Genomic DNA, 17010 nt, shown 5'->3' with positions numbered 1-17010 from the left:
GGTTTATTTACTAAGGATACCAACCAGAAATTCTATAATTATGAAGAAATTATAAAAGTAATCAAGTGTAATTTTTTTGCATTTAATTCTAAAATTAAGGTTCAATTATGTGTATCATCTGATCTGATCAGGAAAATTCTTTCACTAAGTGAAAGCTATGGCTATATACTATACAGTAGTAAAAAGGCTAATATTAATTTCTGGATCAATCCGGGTTAATATAAGGCAAATAGTAAAATAGTTTGCTACACAATTTAGCAATAAAACAAATTAAATTGAGTAAATAATATATTTTTAATATTATATGTAAAACATACAAAAACCAACTAACTGTTTTGATATTAAGTTAGTTTTGAGTATATCACATATTATTTCTTACAATGGAAGACAATTTAGCATAAATTTGCATTATAATGTAAAATATAAAAATATTATATTCACAACATGCAAAACATTGTTCATATCACCAAGGCACTTTATTAAATAGCACCACATTATTGCTATAAAAAATTTCTATCTATTCATTTATCAAAATATGAATATCATCCCCCATTCTTTTTTTACTAAATGCAAAATTTAATATCAAATATACTCCCACACTTCACATATCACTAAATCTTCATAAAGGCAACCTTTTCTCACCAAATGTCTTTGGATATAATTATAAATAAGTTAAGCAGACAAAGATGTGCATAATTTCAAAGTTTTCATTTTCTATAAACATATTTTGAGAATATTACTTTGCTTGATATAATTGATGTTAATAAACCTTATTCAAGTACATTAAAAATTATTTCTTTAGTCATTATACATGCCATCCAAAAGAAAATCCATTCTTTTATAATGTCGATTTTTCCAAGCCTCTTTGCCTCTCTTCAAAGCCATATAGCCCACAACTGCAAACATTGGTACAACTAAAATTGTAATCACAATCGGCATTATAAGATCTGGTCGACTGTTTTCATTAATTTTGTTTACTCTGATATTTGGTTCAATTTCAATAGTTTGACCACTCTTATCCAGCAGTTCAGATGATAACACTAAAGGTTTGTGAATTTTAGTAATAGGGGGAAGTTTCTCTGCATTAGGCACATTTCCAATATTACTCAATGGTTTAGTAGCATTTTTGAAAAGAGTGGTTTCAATGGAAACTGTTTTATTATCTACATTCTGTATACTATTGTCATGTTCAAGACTACTATCATCTTTGGGCACATATTTAACTCCTTTTCTGGCCACAACAGACTTTTCTTTATTTTTAACTTGATCTTTGTCTAGGCTCAATAATAGTGGTTGATTATCCTTCGCTAATGTCACAGGAAGATTAGTCAAAAGGGTACCCCCTTCACTTGGAATTATTAACTTTGTTTTATTATGTTGCTCATGAAGTTGTAACGACGTGGACGAGTCAGTCTGATTAGAAACCGTTTTAATTGGAAGAGGACTTATACTGTTTGAAGATGCAAATGAAATGAAAAATATGTTACAAATAGTTAGGTAAATAATCATTTTATCGTTTGTCGAACTTATATTTCTTTAAGTTAGAATCACATATATAGTTATGAAAAAACTTTTGATATGAAAACAACACATGAAACTAAAGTGAAAATCACGAAAAACACAAAACAAAATAAATAAATAAAAAATAAATAAGATTGCAATACTATGATACGTATTAAACTAATGGATAATGACAAATGACATATGACTGATGATATAAGTGACGTTTTTTTCTATGTCAAATCTCAGATTATAAAACATTTTTCGTACTGCATCTACGTTGGCAGATAGGTACTTACCGTAAAATTTAAAAACGATTTCATTTACAGAAACGTTCCTGTTTCTCTTTTCTAAAAAATGGTGCAAATATATAATCAAAAGAAAATAAACAGATGTTAATTTTTTTTCTGTGTTATTACAAAAACCGGTTTGACTTTCAAATGACATACCAATGACATACAAATTATGGAACTGACCAACATCAAAATAATGTTAATTGTAAAATATTAAATATTTGTGATTTTGTTAAGGGTCGTATAGATGGTAATGTAATTTCGACGATCCATTTACTTTAATTACCACATATAATTTATGATGTATGGTCTTGAAGTCCAATTATGTGTCTGTATATAAAATGTAAAATCTAATAGTAGCTAAAAATAAAATTAAGACGTCGAAGCTGTATAAAAAGATGAGAACCCGGAGTAATTCAGGTGTCCGCCTGGATTATTACCAAAGAATTGTCCACAAACTTATTCTTGATCATCAACAACCCGTTACTGGGTTATTCCCCGCTAGTCCGCAAAACGATCATGCTTGGATTCGAGATAATTTGTACTGTATTTTGGCGGTATGGGGGCTCTCAATGGCGTTCAAGAAAATTGCCGATCAAGATGAAGATCGTGCTAAAACATATGAATTGGAACAAAGTTGTGTAAAACTTATGCGGGGTGAGATTTTTCCTTCTACTTTTAACATTTATTAATTTTAAAACAAATATTTAAATAACATTGTATCATTTTTAGGTCTTTTGATGGCCATGATGCAGCAAAAGGAAAAAGTTGAGAAATTTAAGAGCACTCAAAATCCACATGATTCTCTGCATGCAAAGTATTCATCCATAACTGGCCGCACTGTTGTCACTGACACTGAATGGGGTCATTTGCAAATAGATGCCATCTCTTTGTACCTTCTTGTTCTTGCACAAATGACAGCTTCTGGTTTACAGATAGTATTCTCATTAGATGAAGTAGCCTTCATCCAAAACTTAGTTTTTTACATTGAATCAGCTTATTGTACTCCTGATTATGGTATTTGGGAGAGAGGAGACAAAACTAATCATGGATTGCCTGAACTTAATGCCAGTTCAATTGGCATGGCCAAAGCAGCATTAGAGGCTATGAATGAATTGGACTTGTTTGGAGCCCGAGGAGGTCCTTCTAGTGTTATACATGTTTTAGCTGATGAAGCACAAAAATGTCAAGCTGTGCTACAATCCATGTTGCCGAGGGAGTCTAACAGTAAAGAATTAGATTCCGGCCTACTTTCCATTATAAGCTATCCAGCATTTGCAGTTGATGATCCACACTTGATAACAAAGACTAGAGATACAATAGTTACCAAATTGCAAGGAAAGTTTGGTTGCAAAAGATTCTTGAGAGATGGTCACAAAACACCAAGAGAAGATCCAAATAGGCTTTACTATGAACCATGGGAATTGAGAATGTTTGAAAACATAGAATGTGAATGGCCTTTATTTTTTTGCTATCTTATATTAGACTATTGTTTTCAAGGAGTTAAGAATAATGTTTCTGAATACATGCAGAAGTTGGAAATGATTATGATTAGGAAAGATGATGGTATGAAGTTGGTCCCTGAATTGTATTCTGTGCCTGCAGATAAAGCACACTTAGAACAAAGTGAACCTGGCAGTCAAGAGAGAATCCCATTGGGCAGATGCCCATTTATTTGGGCTCAATCTCTTTATATCCTAGGAAAATTGCTCCAAGAAGTAAGTATTACATTATTTACTTTTGATCACATGATTATTATGTCTTATAGATTTATTCTTACAACCAATTCCTTTATTGTTGTAATATATATTCCCTTATTTATAAAATGTATCTGATATGTGATATTGTTGTTTAATTATGTTTGATGTATGATTTACCTTTGATATTGCTCACATACTTTTTTTCTACAACTGAATCTATAAATAAAACTATAAAATGACATTGTTGGCATGATGCATCATCTTTAAATTTGCAATAATTTTATTATATTTTTATATACTTAAGTGAACATGTGTAAATTTTCAGGGTTTTTTGGCTGTTGGGGAATTAGATCCGTTAAACAGAAGATTGTGTTCAGAAAAGAAACCTGATGTTGTAGTCCAAATTGTAATTTTAGCTGAGGATAATGAGATTAGGGATAAGCTTTTGGAATATGACTTACATGTGCAAACAATTAATGAAGTTGCACCCATTGAAGTTCAGCCAGCCAGGGTTCTCAGCCATCTTTATACTTATTTAGGTAAATAGAGGGGGGGGGGGGATATTCTAATAATATATTAAATAATATTAAAATTTTTCAACATATTTTTTTACTTATTCTTAATTACAGGTAGAAACAAAAAATTAGGTCTCTCAGGTAGAAAATCACGTGATGTTGGCATTCTAAGCACAAGCAAACTTTATTCATTGAATGATAGAATTTTCGCTTTTACACCACAGGTAAAATGGATTGGGTTTTATTTTATGCATTTTAAACATTCTTATTGTTTCTATATTTTATTTGAAGTTTTGTAGAAATTTAGTTTTCTATTTCACTTTATGATTTATGTACTGCCTTAAAGATTATTTATTTTTTGTCTATTTATCAGTTTTCTGATATGAAGCGCTTCTACATAGCTTCTGATTACGAGTTGATGGTAGACATGCTCAAATCCGAGATATATTTCTTGAAGTCTTCTTGGCAAAACCTTCTCGGAAGACCACTTATTGTTTTAACTTTAAATGAAATGAATTTAGGTATTCTTTTTTTATATTTTGCTTCATTTGCTTGCTGAGTAACCTATGTCCTCTGTGCTAAACAAAAAATATGTCCCAAGCCTTTATATAAATCACAATTTAATGTAACAAGCTATTATTCAACATTTTATTCCATGTCGCATACCCAGAATGGTTTTCAGTCATTGTCAAACATTTACCTATTTAACAAGGAGTTTTGATTGTTAGTTCAAGGTTGTAAATAATATAATAGATTTTGTATTTCGTCATAACAATTTTGCATGAATGTGCCTTAGAATTTTGACTACGAGGAGTACTACATGACTCGTGACCCGGCGTTGCTCGCCAGCACGTTTACGGCGAACGTCGCTTTCCTTGGCATGAGTTGGAAACAAATGTTAGGAAGGCCGACAATCACGTTATTAGCCACACAATATTTATTAGGTACATATCCCCTTTTACAACGTTTTTTGGATGTACTTAATACATCTTCTGTCATCTTTTCTGGGAATGAACTTATATTGCATGGGTTAATGGAGATGAAAATTATATACATACATACTATACATGTAATTTTAAAAGAATGAATAAAACTTTCATGAACACGAACAATTTCGCTTAACTTAATTATGTATAATATCTATGAATGATGCTTTATAATATAATATATGTATATAATTAATTATTTAGCTTATGTACCACTGTTGTCAACATGTTTTTGTGCTTTTGCTTGAATATATTGTATGCCAATATTCAACTATAGAATGTTAATGTAACTTTTAGATCATGGAAAAATACCAATGGCCATGATAACAACAATGAAAAAATTGAAATCTGGTTATATAAACGGCACAAGAGTGACATTGGGTAATCTTGGTGATTTCTTGAGTACTTCGGCTATAACAAATCTAAGTTTCCTTGGGAGCCAAGAAGATGGATATCCTGATAGTAAGTGACAAGTGTAGAAGAAATTGTATAATATTTTAATGGAACTTAACACATAATATAACATATGTATCATGTGACATTCTCATTTCCGCCTTATTAGGAAGCTTAACAAAGCTTCAAGCTTATTCGTTAAATTAAACTTAAAATCATATTAACTTGTTCATCAGTAGGCTGTCAATTTGACAATACACGCATTAATGACCTCTATTCGTGTACTATATGCACAAACACATAAAAAAGTTGTGACTAATTAAAAAATTATCGAATTCATCATACGCTTTCCAGAATTAAATCCCCAAGTGCAGAGCTATCTCGAAGAGCACCTCCTCAAATCGTTCAGCACAAAGTTCAGTCTGCTGTCGCGGCCCGCGGCGCGCGGACGTTCGCTGCGTCGTCGCATGTCCGTGCGCGGCGCTATTAAGAAAACGCGATCGATTAATGTTGATTGTGAGTTATGTTTTTTTTTTTAATTTAACGCTATGTAATTTCATATTTTTTTATAGTTAATCGTCTAATTTAGAAACAAAATTATTTTTGTGTTTTTTTTTTATTAATAGAGTATTAACGATATGTTTGCAACTGATAATTAAAATATATTTTTTTTTACAAAGTGCTTCATATTGACAAAATTTTTGGGGCTTTTTTTATAAATACTGATGACATCAAGACCTGTGAAGCGCGTGATAAAATACTTTACCTATATTTGCTTATTTACAGCGGAAACATTAGGAATGGAAGGTGAGAATGTGGGACCTCACGGCTTATTGGAGAGGAAGCCGTCCTGGTTGGAAGTGGATCCAGTATATGGGCGTAGTCCTTCGCCTGAGGATGCTAAGAGGAAATCATTTACTAAGTAATTGCTTTTGTACTGAAATCTTTATTCAGTATTTGATAAGTAGTTGACAGTTTATTTATAACTTAAATATGATGCACAATATCTAAGCATCAAGGCAACAGAAGTTTTATTTGAAGCATCACTTTTTTAAAATACATAATAAACATAATTTGCTACATTTTATATTTATTATTTTTTTTTCAAAATAATGATCAAAATTGTATGAAAGTGCAAATAAATTATACATATTATTGTTTAAGGGGAACATCTACTACAAATTTAGGAGTGACACCAACTATAGAAATAACTAAGGAAAAATCTCCATCACCTCCCAAAGAAGAAGGTAATGAATAAATTTTCCACGTAATAATTTGACATTTTGTAAAATATTTTAAAGTATTATTAATAATAACATAATGATAATACTTTAAGACTGTGCTAGCTCGTGAGGTTGAGTTGAAAATAGAGGTATTATTTATTAACCATTGCAGAATTACAATTAGCATCTACTAAATTCCCAAACATAGAACACTAGGTATGCTTGTAATTAAAATAAAAAAAAAAAACGTATATTAATTATCGGTAGATCTATTGTTGTCAAACCCTTAAATTCTGAAGTGGACATTCCATATGATGGGTTGTGTTCGGTTTAGTTTATATAAAAACTGCACTGAAATAGGAGCCCAACAGCGAGTTCGGCTACAATCTAACGCTTTTTACAATCAAACACAATAATTGGTACATGTCACATATGGAACATATAGTTATGAACAAGGATGTGGTGATTCGAAATCGCATCCGATGTAATGGGTTGTGTTCGGTTCAGTTTTATATAATCTCATGAGATATATTTCAATCAAACGCAATAATTTGTACATGTCACATATACAATAATTATTGTATAATTTAACCATTCGACAGTTGTGAACAAGAACGTGGTGATACGCAATCGCACGATATCCGAGAGCCAGAGCTTAATGTACGCGGAGCAAGAGACGGACGAGCTGATCGGCATGCTGAGGGAGACGGAAAGCCTGGATGAACAGGGTGATATACTGCAGTACCTTGTTGATACTCACGGATTGGACTTTAATACTGGTAATTTACTTTTTTTTCGATTAAATTTGCTTCTTTAAAATCGATTAAATCTATTATCTAAAACTTAGACAGTCACGGTGTTTTCCCCGAATAGATCCTGAACGCGTCGGATTTTCTACCAAATTAGTGAGTAGCCTAAGCATTAAGAGACACACAGACTATACAGATTATTTAAAAAATCATGACATATTTAAAACATGTTCCTTCATAAAGTTTTTTGGAGCGCAATTGTGATCATATTTTAAGAAATTTGTATAAACAATTTTTAAAAATCAAATTTGTGCGTACTGCGGCCAATTTTGTAGAAATTAATAAAAGATTCGTTATTCTTGATAGACAGGTTATATATATTTAATTTTTAGTTTTATAGCATTGAAATGCTTTATAAATTAGAAATTTTGAAAGAATAGAAAAAATTTGATCACGAGGCAGGATTCGAACCTGCGTATCTTGCCTAACCGTAGCAACGGTTCAAAATTTCTAGGTTATATATAATTTCAAAATTGCCAAATGCATACAAATTTATTTTTAATTCCCTTTTTTTTCAATAACCTAACCACAGAGTATTTATATTAGATGTACAATATTTTTTTTTACTTTTCAGGAATACTGGAAAATGGAAAGCCAGTGACAGTCAAAGACCTACTCAAAGTCCTATACGAAAAGGCGTGTTCCCAAAAGCTCTGGGGTCTCGTCCGCCACTCCGCCGGTATGTTGGGCAAGAGGGTGGAGGACTTGGCTAAGGCCGTTACAGACCTGTTGGTGAGACAGAAACAGATCACAGTGGGAATGCCGCCTAACAATGAGTACACTATAACCGCGCCTTTACCGGAGAATGAGCTGAGGCAGCTGATACATTGTGTGAGTATTTCTTATAATTGTTATAATGTAAATACTGCTTGTTATGAAAGTGTCAACATATTTTCTTTAAATCTCTATGTTTTTGTATGTATGTTTGTAATTTTTTAACACAAAACTGTTGGACCAATTTTAAAAATTATGGCAAAAAATATATTTTGTTTATTGCTTCTTGGCTAGCTTCAATCATTCATTCATTTTCACTAAGTGACAAATTGCGTATGTAGAAATATGATATATCATTAACACACACACAGGCAATGTTATTTCATTGTTTTCTGACTTGAATGATTCTTGTAATTAGTGCCTAAAGGCAAACACATATAACTAGATTAATACTAATCACTAGTTCCGGCTTCTCCCGAGTTCATCGTTTAAACATGTAGCTTTGTAATGTTTAGAGACAAAAATGTCCCACATTTGTTTAATAACAAAAATAATTATAAGTGGTTATTAAATATTCATATGCTATTAAATACATGTAATTATTTTGCAACTGAGGTAAGTTGATTGAATCGAGTTGAAATATATGAAAAATTTATTGTAAATGATAAATGAAACCTCAACTTTCATGAACTTTGAACTTTTATCCAATATTTAAATTTACTCTTAATTAAATTACATGCAGTCGTTACGTCGCGACATTACTGGAAATGGAAATAAAAAGGTATATAGTTGATAAATAATAAAATACTAGTTTTATGTAAGATCATATATAGTAATAATAACAAAGAAAGTTTGTGAAAAAAACGTAAACTTAAAAATTTGTATACACAACATGTTTACTCATTTTTTTTTTTCAAATAAACTAGCTTTTCGCCCGCGTATTTAAAGGAAATTCCTGTGGGGAGATGTTTCACCGTGGTAAAGAGTAGACTATGTATGTGTGAATGACCACGCGGGCAAAGCTGCGAACAACAACTAGTTTACATAGAAGCTAATATTCTTTGTTTCACTTTATTGTACTATTTAACTATAGAAATAACATACGAACAGAGACACAGTCTGAACTAATGCAACGCTCGAAAGTGTTGCAAAACACAAACCGCAAGCATATATGTACTTTTTCAAATTCAACCTTACGCGGTTCGCTTAAAGTTGATTTTAATAAAGCCGCGCCCAGACGCGAATGACACGAGACTATTGGAAATGAGCGCACATTTTGAATTGCTGCATACATTTTATACGAATGCTTTTGAAACATTGAGTGTGCTTTGATACCATTCACAATAAACAGTGTTTTTATTTATTTGTTTTTTATATTCAAGGCATACGGCGATGACGAAAGTACGGCTATGTTGACGCAAGAGCTACTTGTATACTTGGCAATGTTTATACGCACGGAACCACAGCTCTTCTTGGAAATGTTGCGTCTGCGAGTCGGACTTATTATTCAGGTAAATAAACTAACTATCAATAATTTATTTAATTTAAAGCTTTTTATCTCCACCGACTTGTCTCCGAAATGAATGGCCTTTAGAATAATATTTCAGCCATCACTTTTAATAGCTTTCGACATATTTAATAATTTAAATTGTAATGTGAAATGTAGCAATAAAACACAGAGCATTTGAAGTAGTCAACGTTGACAATTGAAATATTTTAGTTAATTTATTTTCCAATTTAAAGAAAAGTCGATGGCACTCTGTCAGATTGCAATTACAGATTAAAATGTCTACAACATACCCATTGGAATACAGAGTATTACAAAAATAAAGAGTGAATTCGATATAATGATTGATTTTTTTAGTTATTCTTTATCCTTTAATTTATTATCGGTACTTTTTGTTACTATAATTACAAAGCGATCACTGTTTCTTACCTCTTGAATATTCCAATGAAAAAGAAACAGCAGAGAATAAATATAATATTACAAGATTTTTTTTAAATCTATAGGTAATGGCAACGGAACTTTCTCGAACGCTTTCCTGCGATGGCGAGGAGGCGTCGGAACATCTGCTCAACTTGTCACCCTTTGAGATGAAGAATCTTTTATACCACATCCTCAGCGGAAAAGAGTTTGCTATCAACAGCGGTGAGTTATTTGTTATTAATTAACCATTAACCACAATAGAAGTTGAACACAAACATTTTCATAGCCCATCTGTTCTGATTTTCTTCAATAGATTTTTCTATTATCTTTGTATTTTTAGTCTTCATATATTTATTTGTTTCTTATATATGTCTATTTTCCGTAGAGATACTATACTTTTTATTGAAATTATTGCTTTATAACCGACTTCAAAAAAGGAGAAAGGTTGTCAATTCGACTTCATCGTATATGCGAAATTAAAGGATATATTGCCATAAATTGCACAACACTCATACATTCATGAAGAAAGGGGAAATAAAAAAAATCAACGTATTCTGTAACTTATATTTTCCTTTGCAGCAAATTCTCTGTTTGGTATAAAGGAAAAAGTCAAACGGGAAGGCGAGTTACATTGTAGTAACCTTACGATTGTTCTAATAATATAATACATGAATTAACTTTAATATATATTTGAATTGTTTAAATAATGTATATGTTGTTTCATGAAATCGTTTTGGTAACTATAATCCTTTGTATATCCTTTGTATAATCCTTTGTAGTAACTAACGCAAATCTATACATATATAGATGCTTATGTATTGTGCGATTTAATAATGAAGATAATGTTTTAATTCGACCCCTATGTAGTGTGTTGGTTTGTAACCAAAAACCTTATTCCAATGCTTATTACAGCGTGTTATAGCGCACAATAGCGTGCACTAAGTGATTAATTGCATAATATTAATTGAATAATATATAAAAGAAGGTCCGAATCCTTAACTGCCCTGTATAACTGGCCGCGCAAACGCTGTTCTGCATTTATCTTATCATTTAGGGTAGGAAAAATAGATGTTGGCCGATTCTTAGATCTACCCGATATGCACACAAAAATTCATGTGTATCGGTGCAGCCGTTTCGGAGGAGTATGGTAATTTGTTAGTTACCATTGTGACACGAGATTATTATATATATTATAAACATAACTTTTATAATTTATTTATTATTAAAATAATTATAATAGATTGTTTTTCAGCAGGACGCGGCAACTTTTCCATAGTGAGTAACAAATCGAATCGTTACGGAAAGAAGTCACAGATAATGCTCGAAGGACAGAATATCCAGGGTGGTATTGAAGAAAGTAAGTGTTTTATTACTCGTAATAAATAACCACAACTACAAAAAAGACTATTCATAAACTCATACCTTGTTAAAATAAATAAAAAATATTGGTTTTAAGTTTTGAACAAATCAATTTAATGCAAACTTTGTACACTTATCTAGGATAGGTGACATGCAATAATTTTATAAGTCTATCTTATTATCTTGACCAGAATAAATAATTTCATTATGTATACTGTGTATACGTGCAAGTAAGACAATTTAGTTATTAATGTTTGTTATAATAGGTTTTTTTAACTGTTTTTATATAAATTTTTTTTTTTTGTAACATAAATGTACATTTTGTAGCCCCAACAGTGGAGCCAGATCGCCAAGGCCAGTGGCTGAGACGTCGTCGTTTGGACGGAGCGCTGAACCGCGTGCCGAGGGACTTCTACCCGAGGGTTTGGGGCGTTTTGGAAAAGGTTACTTTAGGTTTTAGCAAAAATATATGCGTGTGGCACTCGGAGACTGCCGATATATAAATCAAAGGTTACTGACTGTCATAGTGATCTATCAACGCACAGCCCAAACCACCAGACGGATCGGGCTGAATGCTGTTATGACGTAGGCATCCCCTAAGAGAGGATTTTGATAAATTCTACCCCCCGAGGCGAGAAATAGGGGATGATGAAAGTCATAGAAATTTATTATGACCGCGCGGGCGATGCTGCGGGAAACTGCTAGTTAATTGCTATTGCACGATGTTTTCGTGCAAACTGTCAACTGCTTGAAGGGTAAATAACTCTTCAATTTTGCCATTTTTTATTTTTGTTTTTGGCGAACATTTCTCTAGTTTCTCTTCACAAAAACTTACTAATGGCACTTGATGGTTACAAATATAATGTAACAATAATTAGCGTTATAATGAGTGATGCTACGACTTAGGAAAATAGGAATTTATTTTTAATATAAAGGCATTAAAATAATGAAGATTATTATTATCATTACAGTGTCAAGGCCTTGTAATCCAAGGAAAAATATTGCAACCGAATCTGACCCAAGAAATGACGTCCGGAGAGTTGAAATTCGCACTAGCCGTTGAAACAGTGCTGAATTCAATACCACAGCCCGAATACAGGCAACTGGTTGTTGAGGCTCTTATGGTTCTCACGTTATTAGTAGAATATAAGACTATTAACAACCTCGGTGGAATGATCACGGTGGAACATTTGGTGCATAAGGCGAATCAGATATTTTTGGAAGATCAGGTTTGTATACTACTATGTTACTATGATCTGTGAATATAGAATAGGTCTTATTTGTAGGCTTTGTTTCTTGTCTTATTGTCGCTTTTTTTTGCTTACACAAATAATTATATTTGTGTTCATCATACAAGAGCTTAAACATAGCTAAATAGATTTCGTACTTTCATGGGTAAATCGCATATTAACGATCAGGATGAAACTTCTAATGAAAATAAATAAAAAACCTAGGTTGAACATAGGATCTTCATTCAAAAATCAACCTCTAAAAAGTTTAATGAGGAGATGACAGACTCTATGAATTTGTTAACGGTTTATAACTATTCTACTTATTGTATAATTAAAATAAAAGATTTTTATAAAACATACAACCTTTTGATAGGTGATTGTGAGTGTAGTTGGTAATAGCGCGTCGATGTACATCGCAGATGCGGTGCAACGGCGACGCGACGCTGTGCTGCGCGAAGGCGGAGTCGTTCGGCGGCGCGCAGGTGTGCGGCGGCGCGGCGGGCGTGTGCCAGCTGCTGTACGACAGCGCGCCCAGCGGCAGCTACGGCACCATGACCTACCTCGCGCGCGCCGTTGCCGCGCTGCTGGCGGACCGCATGCCGCCCGACACGCCGCTCGAGTGCACCATCACTTAGTTCCCTCTGTTGGGTGCGCGCGCCGTTGCCGCGCTGCTAGCAGATGCGTTTCTTTTTTAATTGCGTTGCATAGATTTTATTCTTGTTAACTAGTAACATTTTGGAATGTTCAATATTTTGTAGGATATTGGGTATTATTAGGTGTAACAACTTTGAAGCTAGTAGTGTTTGTATTAGTTTAATTCTTTGTTCAGTGTCCTTGTTATATTTATTTAATAATAACTAAATGTAATATGCCCTTTTTCCTTCTATATATTTTCTATTCATCAATATAACCTTTTACTGGCACAGGAATTTGTCTATGCATCTAGGACCATTTATTGTAACCCAAAAAGTTCCTAAATAAAGACCATGCTATTTTCGTATACTACAAAGCAATCTATGATATATTATGTAACGGAATGTTGCAACTAGACCCAGTGTACGCCAGTAAAGATTTTTTTTAATTTTTTTTTTGAAATTTCTAGAACAGTACAACATCAATAGAATGAGAATGTTCTTTGTTTTAAGCTTTTCTATAATGCCTTCCTCTGAAATTTGATTTGTTTACGCATTTTTTTATTAAAATAAGAGTGAATTGTAGTAGGTATCCTATTTTGAATGACGATAACAACATACTGAATTCATATTTTGGGAAAAATCAAACAAATAAGAAGATTGACTAAATTATGGCATAACAAAACAAAAGCATCAAATACCGAAACTATACATAAAAGGGTAGAAGAATTAGAATAATGATTGTAATAGAATATTGTGTTGATTAATTATTTTTATTATTTTATTGCAGTATTCAAAAATTTAATTATGTAGTTATTTCTGATTGAGTTAGTGTAAAATGCCCGAAAAAAGATATTAAAGACGTTTATAGTTATATGCGCCTTTCATTTCTATAAATAAATTCACCCGTTATAAATATCACACATTCTTCCTTAGTTCTAATTTATTATTTGATAAATATAGTAAAGTAAATTGAACCCTTCATGCACAATTTTTTCGATTCAATGGATGAGATTCATTTAGTAATATTTGGCGCCGGCGTCGGAAATTATAAACAAATTTAAATAAAAGATCAGAATAAATATATAATTAGGAAGGAATTTACATAGAGGTGCGCTTTGTAGGCAAAGGTTGTAATATATGAATATGGTGTAAAACACATAGAAATCTATTTTTAAAACTAGCGGATCCGGCAAACGCTGTTCTGCCTTCTTTTATCATTTAGAGGGATGAAAAATAGATGTTGGCCGATTCTCATAGATACCGGATAAACACAAAAAATTTCATCAAAATCGGTCAAGCCATTTCGGAGGAGTATGGCAACAAAAACTGTGACACAAGAATTTTATATATTAGATAAGTAATTTTTTACACACTTGCAGAACAAAGTTGTACAGTAGTTATGTGCCTTTATTAGTTCGTTTTCTATTAAACATATTTTTTTATTTTAGAATTAACCGAAATGAATGATTCCCTGCAGTTGATATTTTGTGTAATTTTCACAAAATAACTAGGGAGTTCAAGTATGTTGTGATAATTTGATAGATTATATTATTTTATCCAAAGTGGAAGAAACAAAGATATTTAATCGAAATGTTTTAACAGCATATGACAACTGCCAAATGTTCTTAACCAATACCTATACCAATATTGTCTACAACTATCATAGGTATTTATCAAAGCAGTGGCAAAAGGGTATGGACCAACAACAATCATAATGAAAATAAAAATAATGTTTTGGCAGTAAAATATCTATTTATTTTCAATATTACAGTTTTCTACAACTCAACAATTTAATAGCTTTATTTCTACATATTCTCTAGTACAAAACACTAAGCTTCATCTTTCTTTCCAAATGGATTCATTTTTGACAACCATGAAGTAGTGGACCTGAAAAGTTTATGGAAAAAAAATGTAAGTTACCTTTTTATGCCAATTCATTATCTATAAGAAGTTGAAATACAAATATCAAAAACGAGAACTATAATGCAACTCTCATAATTATACTGTAAAATGATAAATTGTCTTACGATATTTCATCAGCAGAGGGTTTTGCCTCAATGCCTGCTGCTTTGAGTTTTTCAACTAAATTTTTTCTATACACATTTTTCAAAGGAACAGGTTTGTTTGCAGCTTCTTTCATTTTTGCTACTTTACTGAGGGCTTCATACCAAGTCAAACCATACCATTCCACCTCTTCAGGGGTGTACTAAAATCAAAATTTAACCATATTAAGTCAAATTATACAATATTTTGTAACATAAATTGAAAAGAATTGAAAATTACTTACAGATGATAGATATGTTTTATATTCTTCATAAATTTCCTTTTGCTTTACCGGATCATATGCATGTCGGGGACATCCATTCATTAATTCAATTAGGATTTGTTTTTTCAGTTTCAGAGCCAACATAGAAACAAGGTCACAAGCTGGTGTTTTTAGCAAGTAATGGTCAAAGCCATAGTGGTCATTGATAAGCTTAATTGTCCGATCAGTGACAGTCACTGAAAGATGAGTATTTAACACTTCTGATTTGACAACAGTTCTCTTAAGAACAGGCACCCAGTAATGAGGCACTCTGCGTTTTTTTAAATCACGCTTCTGGAAACCTGAAAGGCAGAATGTAATAAATCATTTCTTCAATTTACAAACAGCTCATACTTGTTGAGAGTATTGTACATAAATAACTTAAGCCAACTGACTTTAAACACTAAACAAATAACATAAGTAAGTTTGCCGATTCTTATTAGAACATTTACTGATAGTACAAAGACTTACCTTTAACTATAGCCTCTCCTCCCCATATTCCTTCATTTATTTCTGGTGGATATTTCAAGGGGATAGGAACATTTTGAACAGGTAATGTTTCACCAGTCAATTCGTCCCTCTTCCATTTACTATCTTGAGGAATAAAATGAACAGCTGCAGGTTTCAGCACTTTCCATTCATGCCAGAATTTCTTGTAAGCAGCTGGCAACTCAGCTGCAATTCCTATATCAAATCTGCTCTTTCTTTTAAATGTTTTGGACAACTGACGCGCTGTCGCCTGAAAAAATGCGTATTAAACGAAAATATTGTGTTTTTGCAACGATAAGGTCACACGTTCAAGAATGTCAACAATTGATAGATGATGCAATATTTTTGTTTATCTCATTAAAACACAACTTATTTTCACCTGAATACGGGAAGTGGCCATTTAATTATGTGTAAAAAGCGTCATGTAACAATAATAATTTGCAAATAACCCAACTTGCAAACCCCAAATTTTCAGCTTTAGAAAATCCTGACAGCTTGTCAGTTGTCAAAAATTTGATTATAATTCCAACACAGATTATACACTATAGTTATTAATAACTTAGAGAAGAATAATAAGATAGGTAGTAAAAAATTGCGTTTTCTGGAATTAATAATAATATTATAACTTTATGACTATAATGCAGAAAATGGCGGTAAATTAGACTGCAATTATGTCTTGTTTTTTGGAAAATTATTTTACCTATATCCAAATTGTGATTTTATATTGTTTCATTTATGATTTATCAACAAAAGCGCCCATTATCCACTATAGATACATATGAAAAAAGACATGTACCATTGTAATTTAAAAAGTTTCCTGTGGATTTGGATACATAGAGTAATTTGTCAAGATAATGTAGTCAATATTTACCTAGGTATTATGGTAACCAATGTAAAGGAGACAAAAATTTCTATGTATTTATGTTTATC

General features: G+C 32.1%; 3 protein-coding genes across 5 annotated transcripts; 1 reads left to right on the top strand and 2 right to left on the bottom strand.

The window, feature by feature from the left end:
- Positions 1-275: 275 nt before the first annotated feature.
- LOC119833190 lies at positions 276-1693 on the bottom strand. The gene has a single exon (XM_038357086.1). The coding sequence runs from the start codon at positions 1507-1509 to the stop codon at positions 799-801; it is 711 nt and encodes a 236-aa protein (XP_038213014.1). The 5' UTR covers positions 1510-1693; the 3' UTR covers positions 276-798.
- Positions 1694-1976: 283 nt separating this feature from the next.
- LOC119833188 (probable phosphorylase b kinase regulatory subunit alpha) lies at positions 1977-14157 on the top strand. 3 transcript variants are annotated; one of them, XM_038357084.1, is made up of 17 exons: positions 1977-2450; positions 2526-3511; positions 3819-4032; positions 4123-4232; positions 4805-4952; positions 5292-5456; positions 5742-5903; positions 6174-6309; positions 6552-6634; positions 7213-7389; positions 7994-8250; positions 9516-9644; positions 10144-10282; positions 11313-11417; positions 11747-11862; positions 12391-12648; positions 13071-14157. In XM_038357084.1, exons 1-17 carry the CDS (start codon positions 2192-2194, stop codon positions 13284-13286), a joined length of 3660 nt encoding a protein of 1219 aa, XP_038213012.1. In that variant the 5' UTR covers positions 1977-2191; the 3' UTR covers positions 13287-14157. The 3 variants fall into 3 exon arrangements, with proteins under 3 accessions (XP_038213012.1, XP_038213011.1, XP_038213013.1); XM_038357083.1 differs by lacking the exon at positions 4805-4952 and adding an exon at positions 4382-4529; XM_038357085.1 differs by lacking the exon at positions 4805-4952 and adding an exon at positions 4382-4529 and having other exon boundaries at positions 1978-2450; positions 11316-11417.
- An 861-nt stretch (positions 14158-15018) lies between these two features.
- Positions 15019-16603, bottom strand: LOC119833220 (39S ribosomal protein L28, mitochondrial). The gene is made up of 5 exons (XM_038357143.1): positions 16460-16603; positions 16063-16330; positions 15574-15893; positions 15314-15492; positions 15019-15173 (listed from the first exon to the last, which is right to left on the bottom strand). The coding sequence occupies exons 1-5, from the start codon at positions 16478-16480 to the stop codon at positions 15116-15118; spliced, it is 846 nt and encodes a 281-aa protein (XP_038213071.1). The 5' UTR covers positions 16481-16603; the 3' UTR covers positions 15019-15115.
- Between the last annotated feature and the right edge of the window lie 407 nt (positions 16604-17010).

The sequence above is a fragment of the Zerene cesonia genome, chromosome 17, assembly GCF_012273895.1.
Source record: "Zerene cesonia ecotype Mississippi chromosome 17, Zerene_cesonia_1.1, whole genome shotgun sequence".
NCBI classification, from domain to species: domain Eukaryota; kingdom Metazoa; phylum Arthropoda; class Insecta; order Lepidoptera; family Pieridae; genus Zerene; species Zerene cesonia.
Note: the sequence above shows the minus strand (reverse complement) of the source record. Positions and strands in the feature narration are given on the sequence as shown.

What these genes read in the sequence shown, in the direction of transcription:
- LOC119833190 (XM_038357086.1), bottom strand. Translation starts at nt 1,509, where the DNA reads ATGATTATTTACCTAACTATTTGTAACATATTTTTCATTTCATTTGCA.
- LOC119833188 (XM_038357084.1), top strand. Translation starts at nt 2,192, where the DNA reads ATGAGAACCCGGAGTAATTCAGGTGTCCGCCTGGATTATTACCAAAGA. An exon ending in CCAGGGTGGTATTGAAGAAA is followed by an intron (nt 11,418 to 11,746) that starts GTAAGTGTTTTA and finishes TACATTTTGTAG; the next exon opens with CCCCAACAGTGGAGCCAGAT. An exon ending in TTTGGGGCGTTTTGGAAAAG is followed by an intron (nt 11,863 to 12,390) that starts GTTACTTTAGGT and finishes TTATCATTACAG; the next exon opens with TGTCAAGGCCTTGTAATCCA.
- LOC119833220 (XM_038357143.1), bottom strand. Translation starts at nt 16,480, where the DNA reads ATGGCCACTTCCCGTATTCAG. An exon ending in TGGCCACTTCCCGTATTCAG is followed by an intron (nt 16,331 to 16,459) that starts GTGAAAATAAGT and finishes GCATTTTTTCAG; the next exon opens with GCGACAGCGCGTCAGTTGTC. An exon ending in CCCTCTGCTGATGAAATATC is followed by an intron (nt 15,174 to 15,313) that starts GTAAGACAATTT and finishes TAAACTTTTCAG; the next exon opens with GTCCACTACTTCATGGTTGT.